At 45.5% G+C, this 27,650-nt stretch overlaps 1 protein-coding gene across 5 annotated transcripts; it reads right to left on the minus strand.

Annotated features, from left to right (window-relative positions):
* Positions 1-8,091: 8,091 nt before the first annotated feature.
* Positions 8,092-22,757, minus strand: U2AF1 (U2 small nuclear RNA auxiliary factor 1). 5 transcript variants are annotated; one of them, XM_036446714.2, is made up of 9 exons: positions 22,591-22,757; positions 18,650-18,737; positions 14,862-14,928; positions 11,591-11,640; positions 11,339-11,437; positions 10,106-10,239; positions 9,926-10,018; positions 8,362-8,526; positions 8,092-8,187 (listed from the first exon to the last, which is right to left on the minus strand). In XM_036446714.2, exons 1-8 carry the CDS (start codon positions 22,632-22,634, stop codon positions 8,379-8,381), a joined length of 723 nt encoding a protein of 240 aa, XP_036302607.1. In that variant the 5' UTR covers positions 22,635-22,757; the 3' UTR covers positions 8,092-8,187; positions 8,362-8,378. The 5 variants fall into 5 exon arrangements, with proteins under 5 accessions (XP_036302607.1, XP_036302609.1, XP_036302606.1 ...); XM_036446716.2 differs by lacking the exon at positions 8,362-8,526 and having other exon boundaries at positions 8,139-8,187; XM_036446713.2 differs by lacking the exon at positions 8,092-8,187 and having other exon boundaries at positions 8,240-8,526.
* Positions 22,758-27,650: the final 4,893 nt, after the last annotated feature.

Here is a 27,650-nt window from a genome sequence, read left to right on the forward strand (position 1 = left end):
CAAGTTGGCTCTCGCTTCACCAAGTCCCCGAAGCCACCAGAGGGTTTGCAGCTCAGGAACAGACATTGGGGGCAAGTCTGGGAGATGCAGGATGGAAGGTGGGTCTTCTGGGCCAGGGCCCTGGGAGGGAACGTCTCGTCATCCACAGGCTGACCAAGTGATGGCCAGAGGAGAGCAGTCTCCCGCCTTTCCCACCCCAGGCCCAGTCCCAGAGACACTCTCAGGCAATCTCATGGATGTGTTTGTCTTCATAATGCAGGCAGTTATTTGCATTTCTCTTTTCTGATTTATGACCTTTAAAACAATATCAATGTAGCCAAAACCGGTTTGGCTCAATGGATAGGGCGTCAGCTTGGGGACTGAAGGGTCCCGGGTTTGATTCTGGTCAAGGGCATGTACCTTGGTTGCGGGCATATCCCCAGTAGGGGGTGTGCAAGAGGCAGCTGATGGATGACTCTCTCTCATTGACGTTTCTAACTCTGTATCTCTCTCCCTTCCTCTCTGTACAAAATCAATAAAATATTTTAAAAAACAAAAAAACAATATCAATGTAATACAATAAAATTAAACCTATTATTTGCTTAAGTAACTTTTTGTCTGTTACAGTTTTTATTGATACAATTCACATAGCATATAATTCACCCATTAGAGTGCACAATCTCCCCTGGCCAGTGTGGCTCAGTTGGTTGAGCATCATTCCATGTGCCAAAAGTTCACCAGTTTGATTCCTGGTCAAGGCATATGCCTGATTTGCAAACTTGCAGGAGGCAAGCAATCAATGTTTTTCTCACATCAATGTTTCTCTCTCTCTAAAATCATTATTTTTAAAAGTGTACAATTCAATTACTTTTAGTACATTCACAAAAAGTCAATTTTAGAACATGATTTTATCACCATAGAAACTTCACACGCCTTAGCCATCAGCCCCCAGGTCAATCCTTCCAGGCTCCCCAGCCCCAGAACAACACTAATCTACTTCCTTTTTCTAGATTTGCCTGTTCTAGACATCCTATATAATAAAAGCCCAGTGACCCAACAGGAAAATGACCAGAATGACTGCACTGACCACCAGAGGGCAGACGCTCAATGCAGGAGCTGCCCCTGGTGGTCAGAGTGGGAGCACCACTCATAGGGCGGGTCCACTACTGCTCAGCTGACCAGGATGAGAGGCGCTCCCTCAGCGGGCCAATCCCGAGGCCATACCCTCAACCAGTGCAGGAATCCCATGCAACAGGCCTCTAGTTTTATATATTGGAATCATATCATGCATGGTCCTTTGACTGGCTTTCTTCTCTTGGCATGTTTTCAGGTCCATCCATGTAGTAACGTGTTTGCTTCTTTTTATTGTCAAATAAAATGTCACTGTGTGAAATACATTTTATTTATCCATTCACCAGTTGATGAACATTTATGATGTTTCCACCTTTTGGCTGTCATGGTTCATGTTGCTGTGAACGTACACTCATGCACACATTTTTGTGTGGACATACTTTTTCCTTTCTCTTAGGTCCATGCCTAGGAATAGAATGTCTGGGCACATGCTGATTCTGTTTGACTTGGTGAGCAGCTGCCAGACTTTCCACAGCAGCTGCACCGCTTACATGCCCTCCCTCCAGGAATGCGGGAGAGCCCGGTTGTCCACATACTCGCCTACACTTGCTCTCACTTGGTTGTTTGGCTTACAGCCATCCCCGTGGGTGTGCAGAGGGACCTAATTGTGGTTTTGATTGCATTTGCCTGACAAATTCTGTTAAGTGTTTTTCATGTGCTTGTCTGTCCAGTGTGTATCTTCTTTGGAGAAATGTAGATTCAGATCCTTTGCTCATCTTTAAATTGGGTAGTCTTTTTGCTGTTGAGTTGGAGGAGTCTTTTAATATATTATATATATATATATATATATATATATATATATATATATATATATATATATTTTTTTTTTTTTTTTATTTTTTTTTTTTTTTTTTTTTGAGAGGGAGCAAAACATAGATGAGAAACATCATCAACAGCTGCCTCCTGCATGCCCCCCACAGGGGATTGAGCTCACAACCCAGTCTTGTGGCCTGACTGGAAATTGAACCAGTGGCCTCTTGGCTTGAGGAGTCCTTTATATACTCTGGACACTAGACACATCAGATATATGATGTGAAAATATTTTCTCCCATTCTGTGGGGGAGTCGTTTCACTTTCTTGTGTCTTTGATGCAAAAAGCTTTTAATTTTGCTGATCTTCCATTTATTTATTTTTCTTTTGTTGCTTGTACTTTTGATCTCAGATCTAAGAAACCATTGCCAAATCCAAGGCCATCAAGATTTACCCCTAGGATTTCTTAAATAAGTCTTATTTCTTATATTTGGTTCTTGATCCATTTTTAATTACTGCAGTGTAGATGGTGTGAGGTAAGAATCCCACTTCATTCTTTTGCATGTAGATAACCAGCTCTTCCAGCACCATTAGTTGAAGACACTTTCTTTCCCCATGGACTGGTTTGGCACACTTGTCAAAAATCAACCAACCATTGATGTAAAAACTTCTTTCTGGACCCTCAATTCTATTCCATGAATCTATATGCCTGTCTTGTGCCAGTGACACTATGTTTTTATTATTTTAACATTGCACTGAATTTTGAAATCAGAAAGTGAAGTCTTCCAACTTTAAAAAATATATATACTTTGGATTTCAGAGAGGGAGAGGGAAAAGAAGAGAGGGGAGAAACATCAATGATGAGAAAGAGCAGAAACTGGTTTGGCTCAGTGGATAGAGCGTTGGCCTGCGGACTGAAAGGTCCCGGGTTTGATTCCGGTCAAGGGCATGTACCTTGGTTGCAGGCACATCCCCAGTGGGGGGTGTGCAAGAGGCAGCTGATTGATGATTCTCTCTCATTGATTTTTCTCTCTATCCCTCGCTCTTCCTCACTGTAAAAAAAATCAATAAAATATATATTTTTAAAAATGATGAGAAAGAATCATTGATCGTTGCCTCCTGCACAACCCCTACTGGGGATCAAGCCCAACTCGGGTATGTGTCCTTGGCTGGAATAAAATCTGAGACCCTTTAGTCCACAGGCTGACGCTCTATCCACTGAGCCAAACCAGCTAGGGCAGGCCTACTTTATTTTTCCAATGGTTTTGTCACTTTCAGAATACAAATTTTGTACTCAATAACTTTTTACATCATGTCAACAACTTGCTGTGTAAGACAGGACTGGTAGGATGGCTACTTATTCCTCTGCCTCCCGTTACTAATACTGTTATCACAACCACCCACCAACCATTACTACACTCTCACTAAGTACGTGCCAAGCACTGTTCTGGAAATGTCACCTGTATTAACTAGTGGAGTCTCATAGCAATCAAAGGAGTAGGTGCTATTTGATCATCACCTTGCAGGGCAGACGAGGTACAGAGGCCAGTCTGTAGCAGTGAAGAGCGGAGCCAGGGCTCAGATCTGGGATTCGGCTCCTGCCCTGCCTCTCCCAGTGAGCCTCTCACCGCTCCTGCAATGGCAATCAGCCCAATCCTGGGACATACTAGGTTGAACGACATGAAATGAAATGAACTTTTGTGACCTACAAAAATGGTCCATTCATGTGACTCAACTTGTTAAAAAAAAAAAAAAAAGACCTGAGATTTGAAGCAGGTGCCTGAATATTTGTCGCCAGATTCAGATGGGGGTTTTCTCAGGTTCTGCTGTCAGGTTTGAACATGCTCCCCAAGGACACTCCGGCTGTGGGGGAGCCAAGTGCACCTGGACGGCGTGGCATTTTCTGAGCAGAAGACAGCAGTCCGGCTCTAGCTGGTTTGGCTCAGTGGATAGAGCAAGGCCTGTGGACTGAAAGGTCCCAGGTTTGATTCTTGTCAAGGGCGCATGCCTGGGTTGTGGGCTTGATCCCCAGTGGGAGACTTGCAGGAGGCAGCCAATACATGATTCTGTCATTGTGGATGTTTCTCTGACCTTCCTTCCGTCCTCTCTGAAATTCAATTTAAAAAAAAGAAAAAGAAGACTGCAGTCTGTCTTGAGACGGGAGCCCCACGTGTGGGAGGTGAGAGCTCTTGTGCTCCCTCGAATAGTAAGTCCTACGAGGCAGAAAGGGAAAGTCCCCTCCCTAAGAGCCACGCTACCTGTCTCCCCGAGTCATCCAGCCACACAAAACCCACAGAGGGAGGCACCGAGTGAGTGACTCACACACTGGCTGCCAGGTCTCTGACAGGGACCTCTCCTGATGGCTACGGGGACTTCAATGGCTGTTCTTCAGGCTGTCCGGCCACTCCTGAACAGGGGCAAGGGAAGGCAGCCACCTGGTTGGCCTCAGGAGGGGGAGGGAGACCTGGGCTTTAGATAGGGACCATGTTCTGTCCATTTCCCCAAGTCCAGCAGTTTTAGATGGCTGGCTTTGCTCTCACTTGATCTCCTACACAGCTGTGGGAGCCTCCCTGGCCAGTGAGAGGAATCCTTGGGTTAATTATTGCATGGCTCTCAGCTGTTCAGAACCTTCTTGGGTGGAAGCCAGAAGTCATGGAACCAGGAGGAGCCACAGAGCAGGGGGTGAGGGGACAGTCTTGTCAAGGGTAGGTCCCCTGCCAGCCCACCCTGGCTTCCATCCAGCGGGCTGAAAGAACCCAGGGAACACAGGTGCCGAGGGGCCTTCCTCTCATCCAAGAGGAAGCAACATTCAATCCAGAGGCACTCATCTCCTCCTCACCAGGTGTGCAATGACGGGTGGGTGACAAGGCTCTGACACTAACTTGTCCCTATTTCCTGACTGCAGGACCCCGGTTTGTTCAAAAGGTGCCAAACTCTGGGGACTTGCTCTCCTCTTCCCTCTCCAGGTGGCCATGGGCCGTGTTGCTCTGCAGACCCAGGCTGTCCTTCAGATGAGTTGTTCCAAGGCCAAACCATGAATGGAGATGACATTACACATTTTTTGGACCTTAAAATCCAAATTCATGTTCTCCAATGAGCTTTATCAGTAATGAAGCTGATAAAGGGGGGGAAATCCAGAGGTTAAAGCCTTTGGGGGCAGCCTTGAGCTCTCTCCTCAAACAGGCCCCAGAAAGCTGTCCACAGGGCAAGATGCGCAAGGACACACATTCATCAAACACACCACGGAGAGAGGGAGAAGGCAAGCCACAGACTGGGATAAATACACATCAACATAAGACTCACCTCAGACTATGTAAAGAACCAGAAATAAACAAGACAGCCCACTCACTCAATTAGGGGAGGAAATGGGCAAAGACTTGAAGAGGGCTTCATAGACGTACAAATGGCCACTAGAATAAGGTGCCCAATCTCATTGTTCATCTAAAACCCGAGAGACCGGCCTCCCATTCCAAAAGACTGAAAAAGGGAAACTGAGTCTACCCCAGACCCAACCGCCTCACCCATCCTCCCATGGCCCAAGCGTCCTCATCTCTTGCAGGGACCATGGCAATAGCTTCCATGGTGTCCCCTTCTCCCATTGCCCGTTTTTAGTCTCCATCTGCAGAGATGCTACTTCAAAAGTAGAAATCAGTCATCACTCTCCTGCTCAAACCTCCCCACAACTCCGGGTAGAACTCCAGGTCTCTCCCAAGCCCGCCAGCGTTAAGATGTCCCTTCTTGGGGAACTGAGCCTTGAATGGACTATGGAAGCTGCTGCTGCCCAGTATCCCGGGACTCCTTTCTCTGTCCCCCAGGCCTAGTGGCCCTGTGACTTGCTTTGACAATCAAGTGTGGCAGGAAATGTCTTTCTGATTAGAGGCTTGAAGAGCCAGAGGCTCCATCCCAGAGGGGCTGCCCCACCAGGCGCCCTGTGCCGGCCCATCCTGATCTATGCCAGCCCGAGCTCTTTCTAGCCATGGAATTTGCCTCTTGTCCCTTGGCCACCCAGAACGGCCCTCTTCCTCCTCCTTCCTGTTTTTCCAAGTGGTCGGTTATGCCAGCACCAACCGAGTATTAACTATTCTACACTTCTCTAACCACACTTGCTATCCCTCAAGCTGCAAATTTCAAGTTAGCTGTGTCCAACATCATACTGAATGTTACAAACAAGCTGAGCAAAATAAAGATGAATATAAAGAACCCATCTACATAAAAGTTCAAGCACAGGCAAGACTGTTCAGTGAAGTCTATGAAGCTCTTAGTAAAATAAAAACGAAACCAAATGACCAACGCTGACTGGTTTCCAGCAGGAAAGGACTTCCTGCCGGAGGGCTGGCCTGGGTTCTGGCAGTTCTAGGATGTTTGCCTCTGAACACTTCCTTAAACCGGACTCAATGTCAAGTACAGCTGACCCTTGAACAGGGTTGAACTGTGTGGGCCTTTGTTTTCCAATGAATAGTGTTTACTTTCATGACCTAACACCTCTGTAGGCTACTTCTCACATGCACCTCAACTATTCTAAAACTGAACTCATCTTCTGCCATTTCCACCTAGAAGCCCCAACCCCTCCCCACTTTGGCAACCATCAGTTTGTTCTCTGTATCTATGGGTCTGTTTATCCATGTTTTGTTTTGTAGATTCCACATTAATATGTATCACAATCTCTATCCATTCATCTATGGACACGTAGGTTGCTTTCATTTCTTGGCTATTGTAAATAATGCTGCAAGGAACTTGGGGTGCACACATCTTTTCAAATTAGTGTTTTCGTTTTCTTTGAACGAAGTCATACATGAGTTATTGCTGCATTGTATGGTCTTTGTATCTTTAATATTTTTGAGAAATCTAGTGTTTTACAATTCCACGAGGGTTCTATTTTCTCCACATTGCCATCACCTCATTTTTTGGTGCTAGCCATTCTGACCAGTGTGAAGGGGACCCTTCTAATTAGTCAATACATCTTTGTGATTGCTGAAACTTCACTGCCCTTAATGTCACCGGCACTGGGACAGCCAGGTCAATTGACATGCTATTTCCTATTTCTCCAAAGGCCATGCGGATTAACTAAGAAGGAGTCCAACCTCCTGAGGCCCCTTTCCTTCCTGCTACAAGGCCCTCTGCCTGTGTGTGGATTGGCAAGGAAGCTCCAACTCCACGGCCCAGTTCATCTGGCCACTTCCAGAGACTTCAGATTCTGAGCCACCCCCGGATGGACCTGTCTTCTTCCCTTGTCTTCCCAGACCTAAGAATTCACAGCGGGCCTGGTCTTCTGAATCTCTCTCCTACTCAAGCGTCCACTTCTCAAGGGAAGAGGCCTTATTTTTGTCTTGAAATGCCAGCTGGACTATGCTAAGTGCCAACGAGGCATTCACCCATCTTGCTCTCTGTGGGCATGCAGAAAAGCAGGTCTGCATTGTAGGCTTTTAAGTCCATGTGAATCCAGTCGTTTAGCAATGCAGCCGTCAGCTGTGACAGGACAGGTGGCCCATCACCAGCTCCTGAGCTGCACAAGCACGCCCATGTTTTATGCACACCCACGTTTTGGGAGTGCACGAGGGCTCTCAAAGTACCACTAGAAAACTCAATGGAGACATAACGCTGACTGCACCGCATCCCAACATGAGCTTCCCTATCAACGCCCGTGTACTAGAGAATGGCAGCTAAGCATTTACTTACAAGTAAAGGGGCCTCACAGGCTTTCCTCGAAGAGCAATTCGGGTTACTTGTACGTACATAACTAGAAACGGAGCTGGCCTCTTCCCATGTGAATTTTACCTCAACTGGTGAATGTTTTGTTTTAGAACCTAAACTTAAAGGATTTCAACTCTGGCTGGTGTGGCTCAGTTGGTTGAGCCTTGTTCTATGCATCAGGAGGTTGCTGGTTTGATGCCGGGTCAGAGCATATGCCCAGATTGTGGGTTCAATACCTGGTCAGGTGGGTATAGGAGGCAACTGATTAATGTTTCTCTCTCTTGTTTCCTCTCCCTTCCTCTCTCTAAAATCAACAAACAGCCCAGCTGGCGTAGCTCAATGGTTGAGGGTTGACCCACGAGTCAGGAGGTCACAGTCAGATTCTTGGTCAGGGCACCTGCCCGGGTTGCAGGCTTGATACCCAGTAGGAGGTGTGCAGGAGACGGGTGATCAATGATTCTCTCCCTTTGATATCTTTAGTCCCCTCTCCCTTCCTCTCTGAAATAGATAACAACATATTAAAAAATTAAAATCAATAAAAACATATTTAAAAAAAAGAAAAAAATGTGTTTTCATTTCTACCCGAAGTGATTGATGTAGATTAATCTTCACTTCAAGGGCTGATGATGTGCAGGTCTGTAAAGGAAGAGATATTTAAAGTGGAGTTTCCACGAGAAAAAAGTTACAATACTGTATCACTACAAATTTTATTCAGAAACCCATCTTTGTTTTTTTAAATTGTTTTTTAAAAAAAATTCCCATTATGAACTGGTTTGGTCAATCAACTACAACACTTTCTAGCAGACATACGGTAAAAATGGCCTGGCTCAGAATCGCCCAGATCTCTCACGATCTCTTGACCGCCTCCTGTCACGCTCCCGTCCCCCACCGCCTCCGCCACCACCGCCGCCGCCGCCACGACCACGGTCTCTGGACCGAGAGCGCCGCTCCCGGGACCGGGACCTCGATCGATGCCTGAAACAAAGGAAAAGAAACAGAACCTTGGCATCAAAATGAAAACATGCAACAGAAAACCACAGCGACCAGCACCTTCAATTACCGTATCCCACCGAACCGACATTGATAATAATTAAAAAAATGCTGCCAATTTAACTGTAAGCCGCAACTAAAATATGAGCCCTAATTTCAGAAATAAATGTGTGGGGGAAAAGGGCGTCTCAGAATTGAGAGGTGTGGTGGCCATCATGCTGGTTTCTGGATGAGGGCAGGATTCTCTCTCTTCTACGTTTATTTGTGTTGGTAATAGGACAGAATCACAATGCCAGCATTTCCTATTGTATGGTGGGTGAAAATCCTCTGGGGTCAGAACTCAGTCTTCATAGGGAAAGTGACCCATTATACCCTCTGATATTGGGGGTTCTCTCCGTTTCATGACATGTCTGCTTGCATTTAAATAACAGGACCAGACAAATAAGACTGCTAGATTCTGCCAGTGGTACACAGGGCAATGCCAAGAAACCTACCAAATCCACAAAAACCAAGGCATCCCAATGGAGACATGCAGTATGTGAAGAAAGTTATGGTATTCAGTGAGAGAATAAAACACTGCACACAGGAACTAATTTTCATCGATCCCACTAGCCTTGGTTAATCTCCTTGGTTAGTTGCTGAGGTTCGATCTCTACTTAAGCAGTAAAATATGCGCACAGAATATTCTTTGAAGAGTACATTTTTATATAGGATACATTTTTGTAATTTAAAGTATGTACTACATGCCCGGCTAGTGTGGCTCAGTGGTTGAGCATCGACCTATGAACCAGGAGGTCACGGTTCGATTCCCGGTCAGGCATGTGCCTGGGTTGTAGGCTCAATTCCCAGTGTGGGGAATGCAGGAGGCAGCCAATCAATGATTCTCTCCCATCACTGATGTTTCTCTCTCTCCCTTCCTCTCTGAAATAAACAAAAATATATTTTTTTAAAAATTGTATTACATTCTAAGCAGTGCCATTTATTTATCCATCCATCCATCCTCACCTAAGGATATTTTTTTTCATTGGTTTTTAGAGAGTAGAAGGGAGATGGAGAGACAGAGTGAAGCACCAATGTGAGAGAGAAACATCAACTGGTTGCTTCTTGCATGCGCCTGACTAGGCCTGGGAACCTGCAACTAAGGTACTTGCTCTTGATCGGAATTGAACCTAGGACCCTTTGGACCGTAAGTCAACACTCTATCCACTGAGCCAAATCGGCTAGGGCCTAAGCAGTGCCTTTTAAACAGAGATGACATTTAGGCCAAGCTTTACTTAAAAACAAACAAATAACATACATACATACATACATACATATATGGATATACAGCCATATCCCCCACCCCCCCAAGAAAGCGACATGACGGACACACTGAACCACTCACTTCTTGCGCCGGCGCCCATACAGCTCCCGCCGCAGCTCTCTGGAAATTGGCTTCAGATGCATGAAGTTGCAGAAGCCGCCTCGTGTACACTCTCTGAGGGGGAGGGAGAACCAGATGAACGTCACACTGCGTATCCACACCCTCCCTCTACCTCCCCAGCCGGCAGCCTGCCATACCTACCCCATTTCATATTGGCGGCAACAGGCTTCCCGGAAGTCGGTCACAGGGGAAAGCTCGGCGTGGATGGGCTGCCCATTGAACCAGCGGTTGTTCAAATCAATCACAGCCTTCTCCGCATCTTCTTCACGGCGAAACTGAAAAGACACAGAGAAAGCTTGCCACCACACTTTATAACACATTTTCAATCACTGATCCAAATACATGCCGTGCGCTCATGCAGATAAATTAAGGTGGATAACGCAGTGCAATTAAAAGCAGACAACCCTCTATTTACAATTAGATTATTTAACCTTGTGATGGTTCAAAATCATGCCAAATGTTATCTTGGTTTTCCAATTCAATTGGTTAAGAGCAAATGTAATGATTTGTGTAGGCCAGTGTTTCCCGAACTTTTAACATGCGTGCACCCCTTCTATAATTTTTGTAACGCTGAGTACCCCTCGTACTCATGAGCACGGTGCAGTGCATATCCCCACTAAACTCCAGTGCAACTCGTACCCCCGCCAAACTCTTCCCGTACCCCTGGGGGGACGCGTACTACTTTGGGAAACACTGGTGTAGGCAATAAACTTCATTTAAAAAAAAAACAAACGCCTGGCCTGCGTGGCTGTGTTTGAGCGCTGACCCATGAACCAAGAGGTCACCCGCACATGCCCAGATTGCGGGCTCAATCCCTAGTGGGGGGCATGGCGTGCAGGGGGCAGCCAATTGATGTTTTTCTCGGTCTCTCTCTAAAATCAATAATAATTAAAAAAAAGAAACCATATAAACTGACTTCTCCCCAGTTCAAACAGCCTTTAACCAATAGCTATGAAGGTGCCCAACCTGAAAAGATGATGCAGGACCCTGGCAGTCTGCAGCCTCCCTATAACCACAGGCTAGCTCCAGCATGTGCATGCAAGTTCAATAGCAAGGAGCAGCCCTGACCAGTTTGGCTCAGTGGATAGAGCGTCAACCTGTGGACTCAAGAGTCCCAGGTTCGATTCCTGTCAAGGGCATGTACCTTGGTTGCGGGCACATTCCCAGTAGGGGGCGTGCAGGAGGCAGCTGATGGATGTTTCTCTCTCATCGATGTTTCTAACTCTCTCTCCCTCTCCCTTCCTCTCTGTAAAAAATCAATAAAATATACTTAAAAAAAAAACAACAAGGAGCATTTGGCCAAGGTTAAAAGCTAATACAATAAGGTGATAAGCTGCCAGTAGACAAAACGCCCACTTGTCACCTTCCACATACCTTCACATACACGTTTCCGACGAGGTGATCTCCAAGATTATCACAGACATTCATCTCCTCCACCTCGCCGTACTTCTCCTCCATTTCTGTGAAAACCTCCTGGAAGAGAAACGGTGGCTTAAGGATCATAATGTTAAAGATACAAGACTAACTGAACACAGTGAACCTTTTCGTATTTTTATTAATAGAGAGATTTTAATTCCCCCCAAACAGATAAAGGTGAATAGGTCTATCAGTTTCAAACAATCTCACCTCAAAAAACTCATCATAGTGTTCCTGCATCTCGACATCGCTCACAGCACCTGTAAACAACAGACACATCTTGCTGGTTAGCGCAGGGGCTGCGACCAAGAGAACGCTTGTGCTTAAATCAACCTGCTACAGGGACACACATTAGATTGTCTAGAGAGAGAACCCGACAGAAGTGCGTTCTACTGGAGCTGAGAGGCTGCAGCACACAGCCAAGTGTTAAATCTTAGTGTGGGGAGACTCTTAAAATGCCCCATGACAGTCTCCCTTCTGGCTATTAAAACCACACAAGTTTTAATCAGCATCAAAGGGTCACATTTTCAAAAATAAAAGGAAAAAGTTTATGCTCAAAAAAATTTTTAATGAAAAATTTCTTCTTTTTAAAATTTAAAAAAGAGGCCAATTAATGCCTCCTCCCCCCAATTAGGTTACAATGAAAGCTGAATCAGGGTGATTAAAAGCTTATGCTCCTGACTCGTTTCTTTCACAGGTTATCAGCCACAGAATGCTATGAAATGATTTCTGATGCGATTAAAACCCAAATGACCATAAATACTTAGTAGACAGTTATCAAGTTCAATTACAGTATTTTGAATGCCCCTTGAGTAAATGGAAAATTACAATACTTTGTTGAAGAAAGCATTCTTATTTTCTATTTTCCTCATTTACTTTCTCATAACCTACATGCACTAAGAGAAATCATGCACATTCTGTGGGTGGAATTTACACATTTCCATTCTATCTCCATTATCACCTCTTTTATCACATTTTAAAGTTCTCCTAACCTAAATCTGAGAAGTCACAAAGCTGGTGTGTCAACAAACTGACATTCCCAACAGCTGGACCAGGGAGCCCAGGAAGGCCGAGCTGAGAGGCTGGGCCAACTGTCTTCAGCGCTACTTCATGGCCAGGCTCCTGGGCAAGTGGCCTCCCCTGGGAAACCCACGGAGGGACCGGAGCTGGGCAGGGCTCTGTATCCAGACTGCTGTCTTTTAGCCGTTTCCTACCCGACTTGGAAACCCTTATCTCTAATGATAAGAACTTTTATCTTTTGATTCTGAAAGTGACTTAATTTTATTTTCTAACACTTAGCCTCCCTGCATTTTAGGTTTTTTGAGATCATGGAATCTAGCTCACTATAGAACCCAAACTTACTGAGACGGGCACAAATACTACTCTTAATGGCCCATCCCAAGTGGAAGGCAATCAGACTATACCTCCCCGTGAGGAGAGACCAAGTCCCAAATAGAGGAGCTGGGCAGACAAGCCCGTTCCAAAGGGCAGGGAGTGTTTAAACTCGCTTCCAGCCCCACATCAAGACGACGAGCACAAGCTTGGAAAAGGCTCTACGACACAGTCTGAGGAGCACTGACAAGTGAGTCTGCTGGCAGCTCTACCCGCTGTATCATGACAGTCCTACTCTGTTCTTTACAACGTGGAGTATTATATTTCCACAACTCTGGAAAACTATTTGAAAATGCATATTTTATCTTTTATACTCTGCTTAAACTTTTTGAGTCAATCAAAATGACTTGAAAGGCAGAGATGAGTGATTAAAAACTAATCAACTAAAACATAATTTACATGACTCAATATATTTTAAGTAATACAACCTGGAAAATACCGAATTTTCGTACAGAAACATTCTTAAACTGGGATTCATTATTAAGTGTAACCAAAGCACAGAAAACTTAGTTTTCTACGGATGAAAGGATATGGTCAAAAGAACCATTAGTTTTAGGAAACTGATGAACCCAGCTGGTTGAAATTTACTGAAAAGGTCTGATGCCAAATGTTTCAGGCTTATAAACTTAAACTGATAATCAGAATCTCATTTATACAATCTGGATACCAGAGCTAGAATATTTGATATAGCTAAATTTTTATTTTGTAGCATATGCTGAACAAGAGCCCTGTGAATCACATGTAAAGACACCAAGAAAACTAACACAACATTCTTTTCCCATAAAGAACCCGCAGTCCCCAAGTAAACAAGCAGGGCAAAGAACTGTGAAGTGTTGTTACTGTTATCTACTTTTCACTCATTTAAAGTTAAGTCCATATATAAACATTTCCCTCCATTTAATCGATCTTACTTAAGAGAACAAAACAAAAACCAGGTATTTTAAACCATTGGCTACTAATCAACCCTGCCACCCTCAGATATGGGGAAAGACCTCTCCTGTCAGGTCAGTATTAGCAACTCAAAATCATTTAGTGTCTGGGAAGAAAAACTTGACAAGACAGCCCCACCCGGAAGACATGGGTGCTCCTGTGTGTGCGGGTGTGTAACTGGGAGACCTCCAGGGTGGGGCAGGAAGCGTGGGTGGTGGCTGCTGGGACCACCCCACCCAGTGCAGGCCACCATACTCTGACAGCTCTGGAGTTAGGTCTGTGCTACAGGTCACCTTTGACAGCATCTTCTATTAATGTTTACAGCTTTCACACAACTGTGGCTTGGACTCCTTGATTTTAACAGAAGTCCAGGATGCTCATTTCAATTCACCCACAGGTGACTTAAGTTCTAAAATCTGTTCTAGTTTTTGAATTTTCCAATGATTCTATTAGGTATCCTGCTCTCGACAATGTTCAAAACGTAATGTCTACCCAAACAAGAAGAAATCAGTAATGTCTACTGAGTGCCCACTTTAGTTCTATTTCCCCACCAAGTCCCCTGTGTTTCCTAAGGCAGTGAACTACCTCCGGAAGTTGGCGATGCCTACATGAAGTATTCTGATTAAAGACTGAGTGAGCACAGGGCTCATGCTAAGGAAACTCAGAGGGCACCTCAACTTGGGACCCTTTCTTGGGAAACATTCCCAGAACAATGCTCGCAGTTAGAGCATGAGCTCCAAAATGGAGTGTAAGGGAAAGAGTCTAATAAATAAAAATCTGGAAAGTAATTTCAGAACAATCTTTTTTTTTTTTTTTTTTTTTTTTTTAGGTGAAACTTCCAAATACTGTTGCTCTCAGAGGGATGAACACAACTCCACACTTAACTCCATGGAAATTCTCCCCTGGGATAGTCAAGGCGAGAGAGAGTGCTCCAAGCTATTGTACAGGGTGCCCTTCACAGTCCTCTCTGCTTTTTAAGTAAGAGGGCAGGAGTTCAAATCTGACAGAGGATTCTGCGGGGTCAGGATCAGTGGGACAGAAGCTCTTGACTCTTCTAGTGGACGCGGTCCTTGACATACTAGCGGCAGACCAGGTGGAGCGGACGCTGAGCTCTGACACCAAGCCCAGGGAACCAGGGAAGGAACTTGTATGAACTTACAGCGCAAACCGTCAGCAGACTGGGAAGAGTTTTGAGGGTTACGGTAAATGTTCAAGAGGGCAATGGTCTGAAATACAAAACGCAACAACTTTATATTATGGAAAATTAAATGTAAACACTTAACCGGCTTCCTGTGGCGATCACTTCAGCCAAGACTCAGTGCTGAAAAAAAGCAGGTTATTTCTTTGGTGGAGAGATGTTTTCGTAGCCGATGGTGGTCTTGGAGCACCCTAGCACTGCAATGCAGAGATCTCATGGTATGCCAGTATTGTATTTCTGTTCACAGAGCGTAAACATTCTCCACTCCAAAGTTCCAAGCCAAATGAGAGTGCAAATAACTCAGCAGGCTACTACCAAAACACTCTTAGAAAAACTTTTAATGGGCAACTGGGAAAGAAAAAGTGCCCATATGAACCGATGACACACTTACTGTATTAGAGAAATACAATAATTACATATCATGAAATCTCCATTTCCTAGAAGAAAAATCATAGTTGAAATAAACCCACACTTATTGGGCAACTTACCTTGATTCCTAAATATTCCTAAAATTATTCGTTTTACAGAAAGAACTTAATAAATGCCAGGGTTCGGTCATTGTAAAGACCAATGACGGCTGATGATGTTAAAATGTCACATGGACAGATCCCTTCTTGTTAACAAATGTCAATCAAAGGAAGAGACCTGGTCAGCGACCTTCCCTAGGACCGCCTACTGAACGCAGCCAAGTATCAAGTTCTTGCTGTAGACGCCAAGGGCTTCCACCACCTTGTCCTGTTTGCAACAGCTCTATGTCAGCAGCTCAGAAGCCAACATTATGTGTCTCAATTAAGAGTGGGCTCTTTAACACCATTGTTTTAAAAAAATTTCTCCAACTGTGGGACTTACAGTGTGAGCCGTCAGCCGTCTGTGCACTGTTTTGGGGATTACGATAGATGTTTTGAATCAAGATGGTCTGCGGGGAAAAAAAAATAAAAAGGGGAATTCTACTGGCTGCTGTGCATATATTAGACAATTGCAAAGAGACAACTTGTTTGCAAATGGCTCAACACTTGTTTGTTTCCCGCAAGTCACACAATTGTCTTCTGTGGAGTACACCCAAACCATCATATTATGAAAACAGAGTTTGAGCAGTGACTTAGGTCAAGTCAGCCAGCAACCAAGAAGAAATTATAATTGTTACTTTGAGTAGTCCCACATTCTAAAAATGTTTTAATGGAAGATAAATAACAAAACATTAGCATTTTCCTACACTTCAAGTTAGCAGACACTAAGATGTTGAAAAATTTACATTATAATCATATTCCCCATACAAAATTCTTTTAAAAAACCAAATGCATAACCCAACTGTATGCAGTCCATCCAGCTTTCTGGTCTTGTAGGAAATGGGCACACCAAATGGTTTCCTAACGGTCCCGGACAACTATCAGATTTACATTTTCTTGGTGGGATCTCTGTTTACATAATACAATAGCTTAAAACATTTGCTCTTTTCCGATCCTTCTTAAGGGAATAAAATCCTTTTTTAGCCCTTCTGCTTTAAACTGGATCAGGCAGACTTGAAACCTTACATTGTACCGTTCTTCTTAAAATCAAGTTGTCTGAAAAAACAAACCATGTTTAAGTTAGTAGACTAATATATTACATGAATCTTAATGTCCATATCACTGTAAGAAGCGTAAAAAAGAAACCCACACCGCATTATGCTAGATATTTACAAGCTGAACCAATAAAACACATGATATAGAAAAATAAATATTCAGTTTCAACATATGTGCAAAGCAGTTTTGTAAGTGGTTTTACAGAATGAACCAGTTCCATGTCTACTATGTTTAAAGGACGGGGATTGTGTAAACACTCCCCAAAGGCCTGCTGCTGGGAAACCCACTTGTAAGAACTCCCAACAGCAGGCAACACACCTGTCACACGCAGACGCTCCAGCAAGGCCTGGGATCCCCCCCAAGCCATGAAGCACTGCCCGAGACAACCTATCCTGGGCCTCAAATGTTTCCCAAAGCCAAGTTAATATTTTTAACTGGAATTACCAGAGTATGACAATGATGGAAAGCTATACTGAGCCCAATTGTTCAACAAGAAAATTAATAAATATTTTAAGTTTCACTGAGGAAACCTGGCAGTGCCTGTTTAATAAGAATTGTCATTTAAAAGGGGCAATGCAGTTCCACTAAGATTAGGGGTGATTAAGACTGCCTACAATCAACCAACCAAATCAAAATAAGACGCTTAAGTTAACAAATACAGCTGACCCCACCAAACTTTAATGGAATCATTGCCTTGTTTTGATCCAAAGTGCTCAAATTAACTTAATTAACACACTGAGATAATCAATGTGGGGAAGCAGGGGGCTTGGCTGGAAAGTTTGTAAGGAACAATCTCCAGAAGGTCAGTCTCCAGGGAGAGATGGCCAAAGGTGGCAGACCCTGCCTGACTTTTCCAGGTAAGTCCTGTGCTTACCAGATGTCTCTTGGTAGCTTAAAGAAAACTGTAACAGGGACAATTTCTTTCTCAACCCAACACTTGGTACATCTATAAGTAGCCCTCCAAAATAAAAAACTCAGGGGACACTTTAAAGTGCTTGGTTACTGCCCAAACTATGGCCACGAGCTTAGTGGCAAAATTCAATTATAAATTAAAGCACTAAAAAAATTAGAACAGAAAATTTAAAGAAAATTCTCCAATATTCTGAAACCTGAGACATGTTCAAAGCTATTAAGATAGATTTTTATTATACTAACCACTTGGTAATCAGGAATGATGCCATCACACCCCCCTTCTAAAAGCAAGTTAAACTGTGGGGTGTTCTACGGACTTAAATTAGAAAATACTAAAGTCTCTTTCTTATACCAATTGGCTGCTTTTCCTAAACACTTAAACTTGTGAACAGAAAGATGTGAGCTCAAAGCGGAGCCTAGCAGTTTCCAGAGGTAGCTACAATAGTTACCCCATATAAAATAATGAAATAGAAGCTGCATGTTTAGACTTCATGGGCGGTCAGAAGGAGATAAAAAATTTTCAGATTCCAAACATTCTGGCAAACATGGGCATAAGTTTGTTAGTATTAGAGGTGCATTATCCCTTTAATATATATCAGTGATCACTTCCAGGGTACAAACTCTTGCCTCTTCTTCAGCTAACCAAAAATATTAAAAAACAAAACAAAACCTTAATTTTAATTAAATCAAATCATAGCAGACCTAAACCCAAGATAACACGCATCTCTCAATTAACTGAATAAAACTGGCCACAATTAACTGAACTGTGGCCCGTCTGCTAGTGTGTTTCATTCTAATGTTTCTAGGTCACGATGGACTTGCTCCGGCCTGGACTAAGGGTCTATCTAAGAAAGGGATCACACCAGCCTGGGGAATCCCAGTGCATGGCAGCCCCCCAGCCCCTCCTGTCAGGTGGCTGTCCAGGGAGAGCAGAGAATAGAAAGCCACTCTGCCTCTCCAGGGCCTGGAAGAGGCTCAGCCAGTATTGGCAAGGCTGCAGGGAGGGTGGAAGGTCAAGGGCCTGTCCTAGCCAACATGCACACGCTAAAACCTCTTCACAGGTTTCTCTAGTGATTAAACAGGGGATGATGCTCTCAGACCTTCCACTGGGGTGATTCACTGAAACAAACGAACATGCTCACTTATAAATATAAATAGAAAATAAAACTAGAGAAATAAAGGTCCCTTTTATACATGAAAATTATTAATTGGCTCTGTAAAGCACAAGTTTTGATAATTTACAGAAAAACAGAAAAGAAAGAAAAATAAACAAACCTGGCTAAAGGTTGGTTTATTGTGCAACCGAGAGCATCTGTCTCCATGACGACATGCTCCAATTTTGAAATAAAATGAACAGTTGACTCTGTAATGAAAAATAAGAGCAGATTATTGTGCTGGGAAGACATCAAACAGATGGAACTACGTCATCAACATGAGACATGCTACCCAATGATTCCCCAAAAATATATACGCACATTACCTTTTATTGATAGCAGGTACCCCTCCCCTCCCCGGCAATGTTTTAGGACTAGTTCCAATCTGCCCCTCTAAACTCCTTCAGGGAAGAACACTCAGATCAAACTCCTCCTCATTCAAATCCCTTCCACTTCCAACCTGTTTTCATGAAGATGAAATATTAGTCTAAAAGTAAATTTGATTTAAATGTTCTTCAGTTTTCCACAATGAAATGGCTTCTCTTGAGGACACGGACACAGTGTAGTGAGGTGAAGGTCCAGATCCCGACTCTGCTACTAGTTGCCTGGGCTTGGGCAAATCACCCCACCTTTCAGGGTCTCATTTGAAAAATGAGGAAAATGCCAAGCTGGCACTGTTCCAAGCATCAGCTGTAAAGTAGGTATGTGCCACACACAGCACTCATTAAATGCAATCATTATCTAAATGAACCAGCCAAGCTGCTGGTGTGGCTCAGGGGTTGAGCACTGACCTATGATCCAGAAGGTCACGGTTCGATTCCCAGTAGGGGGAATGCAGGAGGCAGCTGACCAATGATGTTTCTCTCTCTCTCCCTTTCTGAAATCAATAAAAATATATTTAAAAAATAATAATAAAACCGAAAACAAAGTCCATGGTCTCTCACCCATGATACCAGACCAACAGGAAATTTCCAAAACAGGTCTGAAGTAAATAATTCTTCTGGTTACAATACAATGAAAAGAAGCTATTGGGGAACTCAACCTGCACCTCTGTCCCTATGGCAAAGCTCTCCCTTAATACTAATCAAATATTGGATGATCCAGATCAAATTAAAACTAGCAATCCAGCCAGCATGATAGCAATGCCAGGTGGCTTAACATATCTATGATGAACTATGAAATCTTACTAGATGAGTCCCATTCAAATTTAGACTTGCTGGGCTGGTGTGGTTCAGTGGTTGAGCATCCACCCATGAACCCAGGGATCACCAGTTCCAGTGCCAGTCAGGGCATAGGCCTGGTTTCGGGCTCAATCCCCAGTAGAGGGTGTGCAGGAGGCAGCCAATCAAGGATTCTCTCTCATCGATGTTTCTTTCTCCCCCTCTCTTTCTCTCCCTCTAAAATCAATAAAAGCATATTTTAAAAAAAGTGCCATATTTAAACAGCCAATCAAGAGTTAAGATTAAGCCGAAACTGGTTTGACTCAGTGGATAGAGCGTCAGTCTGCGGACTGAAAGGTCCTGAGTTCGATTCCGGTCAAGGGCATGTACCTTGGTTGCGGGCACATCCCCAGTGGGGGGTATGCAAGAGGCAGCTGATCAATTATTCTCTCTCATGGATGTTTCTAACTCTCTATCCCTCTGTCTTCCTCTCTATTAAAAAAAAAAAATCAATAAAATATACTTAAAAAAAAAAAAAGAATTAAGATTAAAGGACCTCGACGAAACCGGTTTGGCTCAGTGGTAGAGCGTCGGTCTGCGGACTGAAAGGTCCCAGGTTCAATTCCGGTTAAGGGCATGTACATTGGTTGTGGGCACATCCCCGGTAGGGGGTGTGCAAGAGGCAGCTGGTCGATGTTTCTCTTTCATCGACGTTTCTAGCTCTCTATCTCTCTCCCTTCCTCTCTGTAAAAAATCAATAAAATATATTTAAAAAAAAAAAAGATTAAAGGACCTCAAGGAAATCTGATTAGTCAGTGATTTACTATTAGGTAGCAATCAAGTTGGAAAAGTGTGATCTTACCAGCGGAGGAAAATGTAATTACATTACTATACATATGTCTTACTCTAGATTTTGCAAACTTATGTCTTACTCTAGATTTTCCAATTTGAATATATAACATTTCAGCATCAGAAAGTCACCTGAAAACAAAGAGCTTAAAGAGCTTATTTTTAAATAAGTCTCAGAATGGGCAAAATTCCCCTGCCTGAACAATTACTAATCTAAATAATCAAATTTCTTAAATTGAAGCCATGGCTTTTATAAAACAGTTCCGATAGGTGGTTATTGGAATAAACCCCTGAAGTTTTGAAGATTAATAGTGAAGACACCAAATGATAGGGAAAAAATTGCATGACACAGAAGTCATGGGCCACACTGATATAAGCTAAAGAAGGGTATTAATGACGTATGTTCGTAGCATGCACAGAGAAGCCTCTTTTTCCTGAAGAGCTGGCTCATTCAATCAAGATCATATTTAAAGGCAAGTCCCCACGCTGCTCTTCCTTGACTGAGCCCAAAGCATGCAGGGTGCACACCTCTCCCATCCCATGTAAGACATTTTGTCTTTTTTTTTTTTTTTAAATATATTTATTGATTTTTTACAGAGAGGAAGGGAGAGAGATAGAGAGCTAGAAACGTCGATGAAAGAGAAACATCGACCAGCTGCCTCTTGCACACCTCCTACCGGGGATGTGCCCACAACCAACGTACATGCCCTTGACCGGAATCGAACCCGGGACCTTTCAGCCCGCAGACCAACGCTCTACTGCCAAACCCAGTTTCGGCCCATGTAAGACATTTTGATGCATTTAATCTTAATGACATGCACAAACCCCTCCCTCCTTGAGAACAAGATTTAAACTTTATCCATCTGAGTCTCCAGAGACTGCCTTTGGGTGGACACCCAAGTGACTAGGACTGTCATTTTGTCTTGCAAATTTTGGTAGGAAAAAATATAACCAACCCCCTCTTACAAACACAGGAAATTCTACCATGTGTAAAAAACATTTTACAAGATGTATCCTGGAAAACCGAAACAACTCTAATAGTGTTTGAAAAAAGTGGTATTAAAACCTATGTGACAGCCCTGACTGGTGTGGCTCAGTGGATGGAGCTTCGGCCTGTGGATTGAAGGGTCCCAGGTTCGATTCCGGTCAGGGGCATGTAAGCTGGTTGCGGGCACATCCCCAGTGGGGAGTGTGCAAGAGGCAGCTGATTGATGTTTCTCTCCCATCGATGTTTCTAACTTTCTATCCCTCTCCCTTCCTCTGTAAGAAAATAAATAAAATATATATTTTTAAAAAATGTATGACAAATAGGGTTGACCCTTGAAAACATACATCCACATAAGCCTATTTAACCCTGAAAAAAACAACAGCCAAATATCTACTCATTCGAAGAGTACATTAATCCAGACATTAGTCTTTAGTTTTCAAAGCATTATTCCCTCCATGTCTGAAGACATTTACGTTAGTCTAAATTTCAATACGTGCAAACGTGGCAAAGTCAGAATTAAATTTTTTCACTTTTAACCTAGGAACTGATTAGGGAAGCATGCAACCTTAAAAAAAGAGGGAAAAGACCAGCTTTTCCCTTATATTGGAATCGCGTCTTTAAGTATGTAAAGACCTCAACAATTAAGACCTCCGTTATCTGAGGATAAACACGGGCGAGACGTGCTCCAGAGACTAAAGTTGGGGGATTGTCTGACGGTGACTCCAGCACAACTCAAGGCGGCTTCCGAGAGCCACGGGGGTCCGGGTGGCCCCCAGGCCGGAGCCCGGGCGGGCCGCGGAGGAGCGCCGCGCGCGCGGGAAAGGTCGCGCCGCCCTGGCGGAAGCCCGCTGCCCGCCGGGGCCCCTCGCCCGCCCGCCCGCCCGCCCGCCCGGGCGCCCACGAGGCGGCGGCGGCGCGCGGCTCCCGAGGCCGGAAGGACCGCCGCGCCCCTCCCCCCCCCCGCCCGGGCCTTCCGCCGCCGCCCGGAGCCCGCCGCCGTGCCCGCCCGCCCCCCTGGCCCGGAGCCCCGGAGCCCCGGAGCCCCGGAAGGCGGCTCTCACTCACTTGTCCTTCTCGGTGCCGAAGATGGAGGCCAAATACTCCGCCATTTCCCACCCGCAGCCGCCGACAACGCTGCCGAAGCCGACGCCGCCGCCGACACTGCCCCGACGCCCGCGGGAGACGTCACCCTGACGTGACGACGCTAGCCCCGCCCCGCCCGTAGGTCGGCGCTGCCCAATCAGGCGAGACTCTGCCTGAGTGTGGGCGGAGCTTGGAGTTCGCGGGAGGGGCGCCCCCTGGCGGCGGGTTGCGGTCCCGCGCCCACCCCGACCCCAGCCCAGCAAAGCCCAGCGCGCAAAGCGAGGCCCGAGGGGAAGGCGATGGGCGAGGCTTCTCCCCGCAGTGGCGTGGGGCTGGGTCCGCGGAGCTCGGGGAGTTGCAGGCGGGCCCCCCTCCCCCCACCTCCCTGGGGGCCCGCACTGCCTTTGGGACCTTTCCTCAGGGAATTCCCCTCCTCCACTGCCCTCGTAGGCGGGGAATGGAGTAGGGGAGCCCCTGGGCGCCCCCGGTCTCGGGAGGAGCGCCGCGTGGGCCTCGGGCCTTGTCCGGGCTTCCGCTCCTAAGCTGGGCCCACCTGGGCGATCGGGATAATCTCGTTTTAGGGTTGTCTGGACAGTCTCTCCCTGGAGTGCTAAGATTAGTGTTTCTTTTTTTTTAATAATTAATTTTTTATGTTTTATTGATTTTTTTATAGAGAGGAAGAAAGAGGGACAGAGAGTCAGAAACATCAATGAGAGAGAGACATGGACCAGCTGCCTCCCTCACATTCCCCACTGGAGATGTGCCCGTAACCAATGTACATGCCCTTGATCGTAATCGAACCTGGACCTTTCAGTCCGCAGGCCGATGCTCTATCCACTGATCCAAGCTGGTTTCAGATAAGCTTAGTGTTTGACTGACCCTGGTGAGGGAGGAGATCCTTCGGGGGGACATCGTTCGAGTCTGGCTTGGGTTTGAGAGGAAGGAGACCCGAGGGGAAGCGGTGGTTAGAGGAGGAGCTTTGGGGGTGAGAAATGAGGGGCCTGACTGGAGGCCGGATGGCAGGTGTAGGGCTCAGGGTCCTTCGGGCCAGGCTGCAGAAAGGATCACCCCTACTGATTGCAAACCAGTGTCCCTCCTAAATTCATGCCGAAGCCCTGACTCCCAGCACCTCCGTCTTTGACTGTCGTTGGCGTTGGCATTGAGGTCTTCACAGGGGCCATTTGGTTGGAATGGGGCTGATAGAGCCGGCCCTAGCTAATGGGGCGTGCCCTTTTGAGAAGAGGAGGTTAGGGCTGTGTGAGGACAGGGCCCTAACCTACCAACACCTCCAAAGATGCACCCTGCGACACCCTGATCTCCCGCTCCCAGGCTCCAGCACTGGGAGGGCATACATTTCTGTTTAAAAGGGATTTTAAGCCGAAACCGGTTTGGCTTAGTGGTAGAGCTTCAGTCTTCAGATTGAAAGGTCCCAGGTTCCATTCCAGTCAAGGGCATGTACATTGGTTGCGGGTGCATCCCCAGTGGGGGGTGTGCAGGAGGCAGCTGGTCGATGATGTTTCTCTTTCATCGACGTTTCTAGCTCTCTATCTCTCTCCCTTTCTCTCTGTAAAAAATTAATAAAATATATTTAAAAATAAAAAATAAAAGGGATTTTAAAATCGTGGGGGCTAAAAAATAATTAGCACTTTTCCTCCCACCTTTTAACTTCTTAGATTGGGCTAATAATCAGATTAACAGAGACAGATTGGCAGGAGAAAGTCAAAGTTTAATGTACATTCCCATGGGGAATTCTCAAAGGCATGATAATTCCATGAAAATTCCAAAGACAGGGAGGCGACCTTGGGTATATAAGACATTATTCGGACAAAGGAGAAAGGGGGTGGGGTGGGTGGAGAAGGGGGGATTAGATTTCGGAAATTTGAGTGTCGGATTAATAGGGAGTTGAAGAGCAGAACACACATGGCAGGCAAATCCTTGCTAGGCAACTCAGAAACCATGGGACGCAGGATAGCCAGCTCACAGGCACCTGCCGGACGCCCTCTTATTTGCCATCTTTAATTCAAGGTAGGCCAAGCAACAGCCTAACAACTCTTTCCTGAACAGGTTTCTCTGAAGTTCTTGGGCAGGAAAGGGAGGAGAATGAAGCTTGTTTCTATAAACTGCTTACTGGAGAGTATTATGTGGAGCGAAATAAGCCAGTCAGAGAAAGGCAAGTATCACGTGATCTCACTCCTATGTGGAATCTAATGAACCAAATAAACTGATGACCAAAAATAGACCCAGGCACATAGCAGCATCAGCAGACTGTTGAATCTCAGAGGGAGGGCTGGGGAGGATGGGTGGGAAGAGATCAATCCATGAACTTGTATGCATATATGCATAACCCATGGACACAGGCAATGGGGTGGGGAGGGTCCGGGTTAGGGGGAGGGGAGGGCAGGAGGGAGCTGGAAGAGGTTAATAGGGGGGAAAGGAGGACCTATGTAATACTTTCAACAATAAACAACTTAAATCAATATCCCCAAAAAGGCAGCTTCAGGTGGCAAAACTTTGGTCCCTTCACAAGGAAATTGCTGAGATGGCTGCTGCACGGGGCTGGGGAGAAGCCTGCTGGCCCTGCTGCTGCACTCTGACCCCTTCCCCACCCCCCCAGTGACACTAGGAACTCCGTGTGGCTGCCCACCTCTGCTGCCTGAGTGGGGTCTCACTGCCTCTGAGTGCTGCTGGCAGGCCGGCAAGTGCATTGGCAAGGTCCCGGCCTGTGCTTCTAGACTGCTCCTTGAGTGGCCAAGGCGAGAGTCAGCTCCTACCAAGGCAGGAAATGGCTGAGGAGCAACTGGTCTGGGGTCGTCTGGCCCCTGCGTTAGACCATGTTATTTTTTCACAGCCTTTCCTTCCTGGCCTGCCTGCCCCTGGGTCACCACAGACAGAGGGCATGTGATCACCCACCTACTGCTTGGGACTTGGCCCTGCACCTTGCTTGGGCCTGTGGAATAGGAGGTAACGCTATGTAAGCAAGTTCTGGGAAGAGCAGGCTCCGAGTGTCCGCTCCCTGAACTGCCCGGAGGACAAGGAGGCTGGGAAGATGCTGGGGCTGGCCAACAGACCCTGAGCGACGGATGAAATGATTACTCATTTGCTGTGAAAGAGAGGCTAAGGGACGGCCTGGCTATAGCAACTAGGCAGCCATGATGGCCTGCCTGGTTAGGCTTTTATTGTAGCAGCAGTTTGAAATAAAATTTATCTTTCAGATACAATCAGCAGGGTAAGTAATCTTGGGAGGACAGATGGGTTTACATTGTCCTCTAGGCAAGGGCATCCAGGGATTAAGCCTAAGGATTCCAGGAAACACGGGGAGTCTGCACATGCACAGGCTTGTATGGAAAGGTCAACTAATAATTAGGGGCACCCCCTTTGGCACTCCCCTGGGTCGGAATTCTGATAAACAGGGCAGGTGGTCTTCCACACCTTCCCTTTTCTCAGAATGTCCTCCTTACAAACTTTCCAACCAAGTCTCATGTGGTCCCCGACAGGAAGATATTTAGGGTCCTCCCTGTAGCTCTTCTGACTAATACAGCATGGGTGTGAATGGCCTATCAGAATTCCAATACAAGTGACCAGCCACCATTCATATATAAGAGTGTCCACTAGAATGTTCTGTGGTGACAGAGATGCTCTACATCTGTGCTGTCCAGTGATGTGATGGCCACTGACGACATATGGCTCTCGAGCACTTGAAATGTGGCTAGTATGATGAAGGCACTGAATTTTAAATGTCCTTTACTTTAAATTAATTTAGGTTTAAATCTAAATAGCCACATACGGGCATCTGAAGTTCAGGGGAGAGGCCCAGTGGAGGGGCATAGTATTTGGGATTCGTGAATAAGTATAGAGTTAGCATATATAAGTATGTATGGAATACTGGCGCATGTATACAAGATTTCAGTGTATGTCTGTTTTCCTGGGGGCAAATATAGTGCGTAATTCTTCAGATTCCCAAAGGGATCTTAGCCTCCCAAGTTAAGAGGATTCCTGGACCCCCCAGGGTCCCGGAAGTAGCCTGTTTTGTTTTTGTTTTGGGAGGCAGTCAATATTATGCTCAGAAACCGAATCTGTCTTCGTCAGCAATTTATTTAGCGCAGGTTCACGGTGGGAATTTCAGAAGCCAATAGCACGCAGGATGGTGTCTATTAATAAGCAAGACATACTCCAAACGACTGACAGTTTAATGGCACTTTTTGTTCCAGGTGAGGGGAGATGAAGGAATAAAGTCCCAATTTAATATGAAACGTACCTTTTTATACCAGGAGGCAACCAACCAAAGAGCTGAAACCCAGCTGCCAGTGCAAAAGTCACAGTCTCCTGTTGGTAGAGCACGTTGCTAGGGAACGAAAATGCCAGTGTCAGTAAGCGGGCTGTGGTGAGGTTTATCACCACAGTTCAGGAGGAATGCCTCCCCTGGGCAGGAATGAGTGCCCAGTGGTCTTAGGAGAGATTTTAGATAGCACAGAGTCCTCACCCAAACCGAAACTCTCCAGTGGTCTTCACACTCAGTATTTGGGGTCTCCGAGTCTCCTTGTCACAGTTGCTTCTCCACTTGTTCATCAGTAGGTCCCAGTGAGGGCTCTTAGCAGCTGGGATGCCGACTGCTTATCAACTGACAACAGATGAAGACTGAGACTTCTCGCTCCAGCATCGAGTCAGTCATCCACACCATAATCGTCTTGAAGAGGAGATCAGGGCTGAATGGAGGACTTGACAAGTTCCTCGACCCTGTGAATTGTCCTTGGGTTTCAGACTCCCTTATTCTCTCACGAATTCTAATTCCTTGGCTTCTTCAACCATCTCTGCTCTTCTTCCTCCTTTTGGCCATGCTGGGTGTCCTGTATGACTACAGCAGCACCTATGCTGGTTTGATTCCTGGTCAGGGCACAGGCCTGAGTTGTGGGCTTGATCCTCAGAAGGGGATGTGCAAGAGGCAGCTGATCAATGTTTTAGTTTTACCCCCTCCCTCTCCCCCCCCCTCCGCTCTATTGTTATCTTAGCTCAGAATGCCATAGACTGAGGGCTTAGATCACAGA

This window comes from Pipistrellus kuhlii, unplaced genomic scaffold (assembly GCF_014108245.1).
Source record: "Pipistrellus kuhlii isolate mPipKuh1 unplaced genomic scaffold, mPipKuh1.p scaffold_m20_p_2, whole genome shotgun sequence".
Classification (NCBI taxonomy): domain Eukaryota; kingdom Metazoa; phylum Chordata; class Mammalia; order Chiroptera; family Vespertilionidae; genus Pipistrellus; species Pipistrellus kuhlii.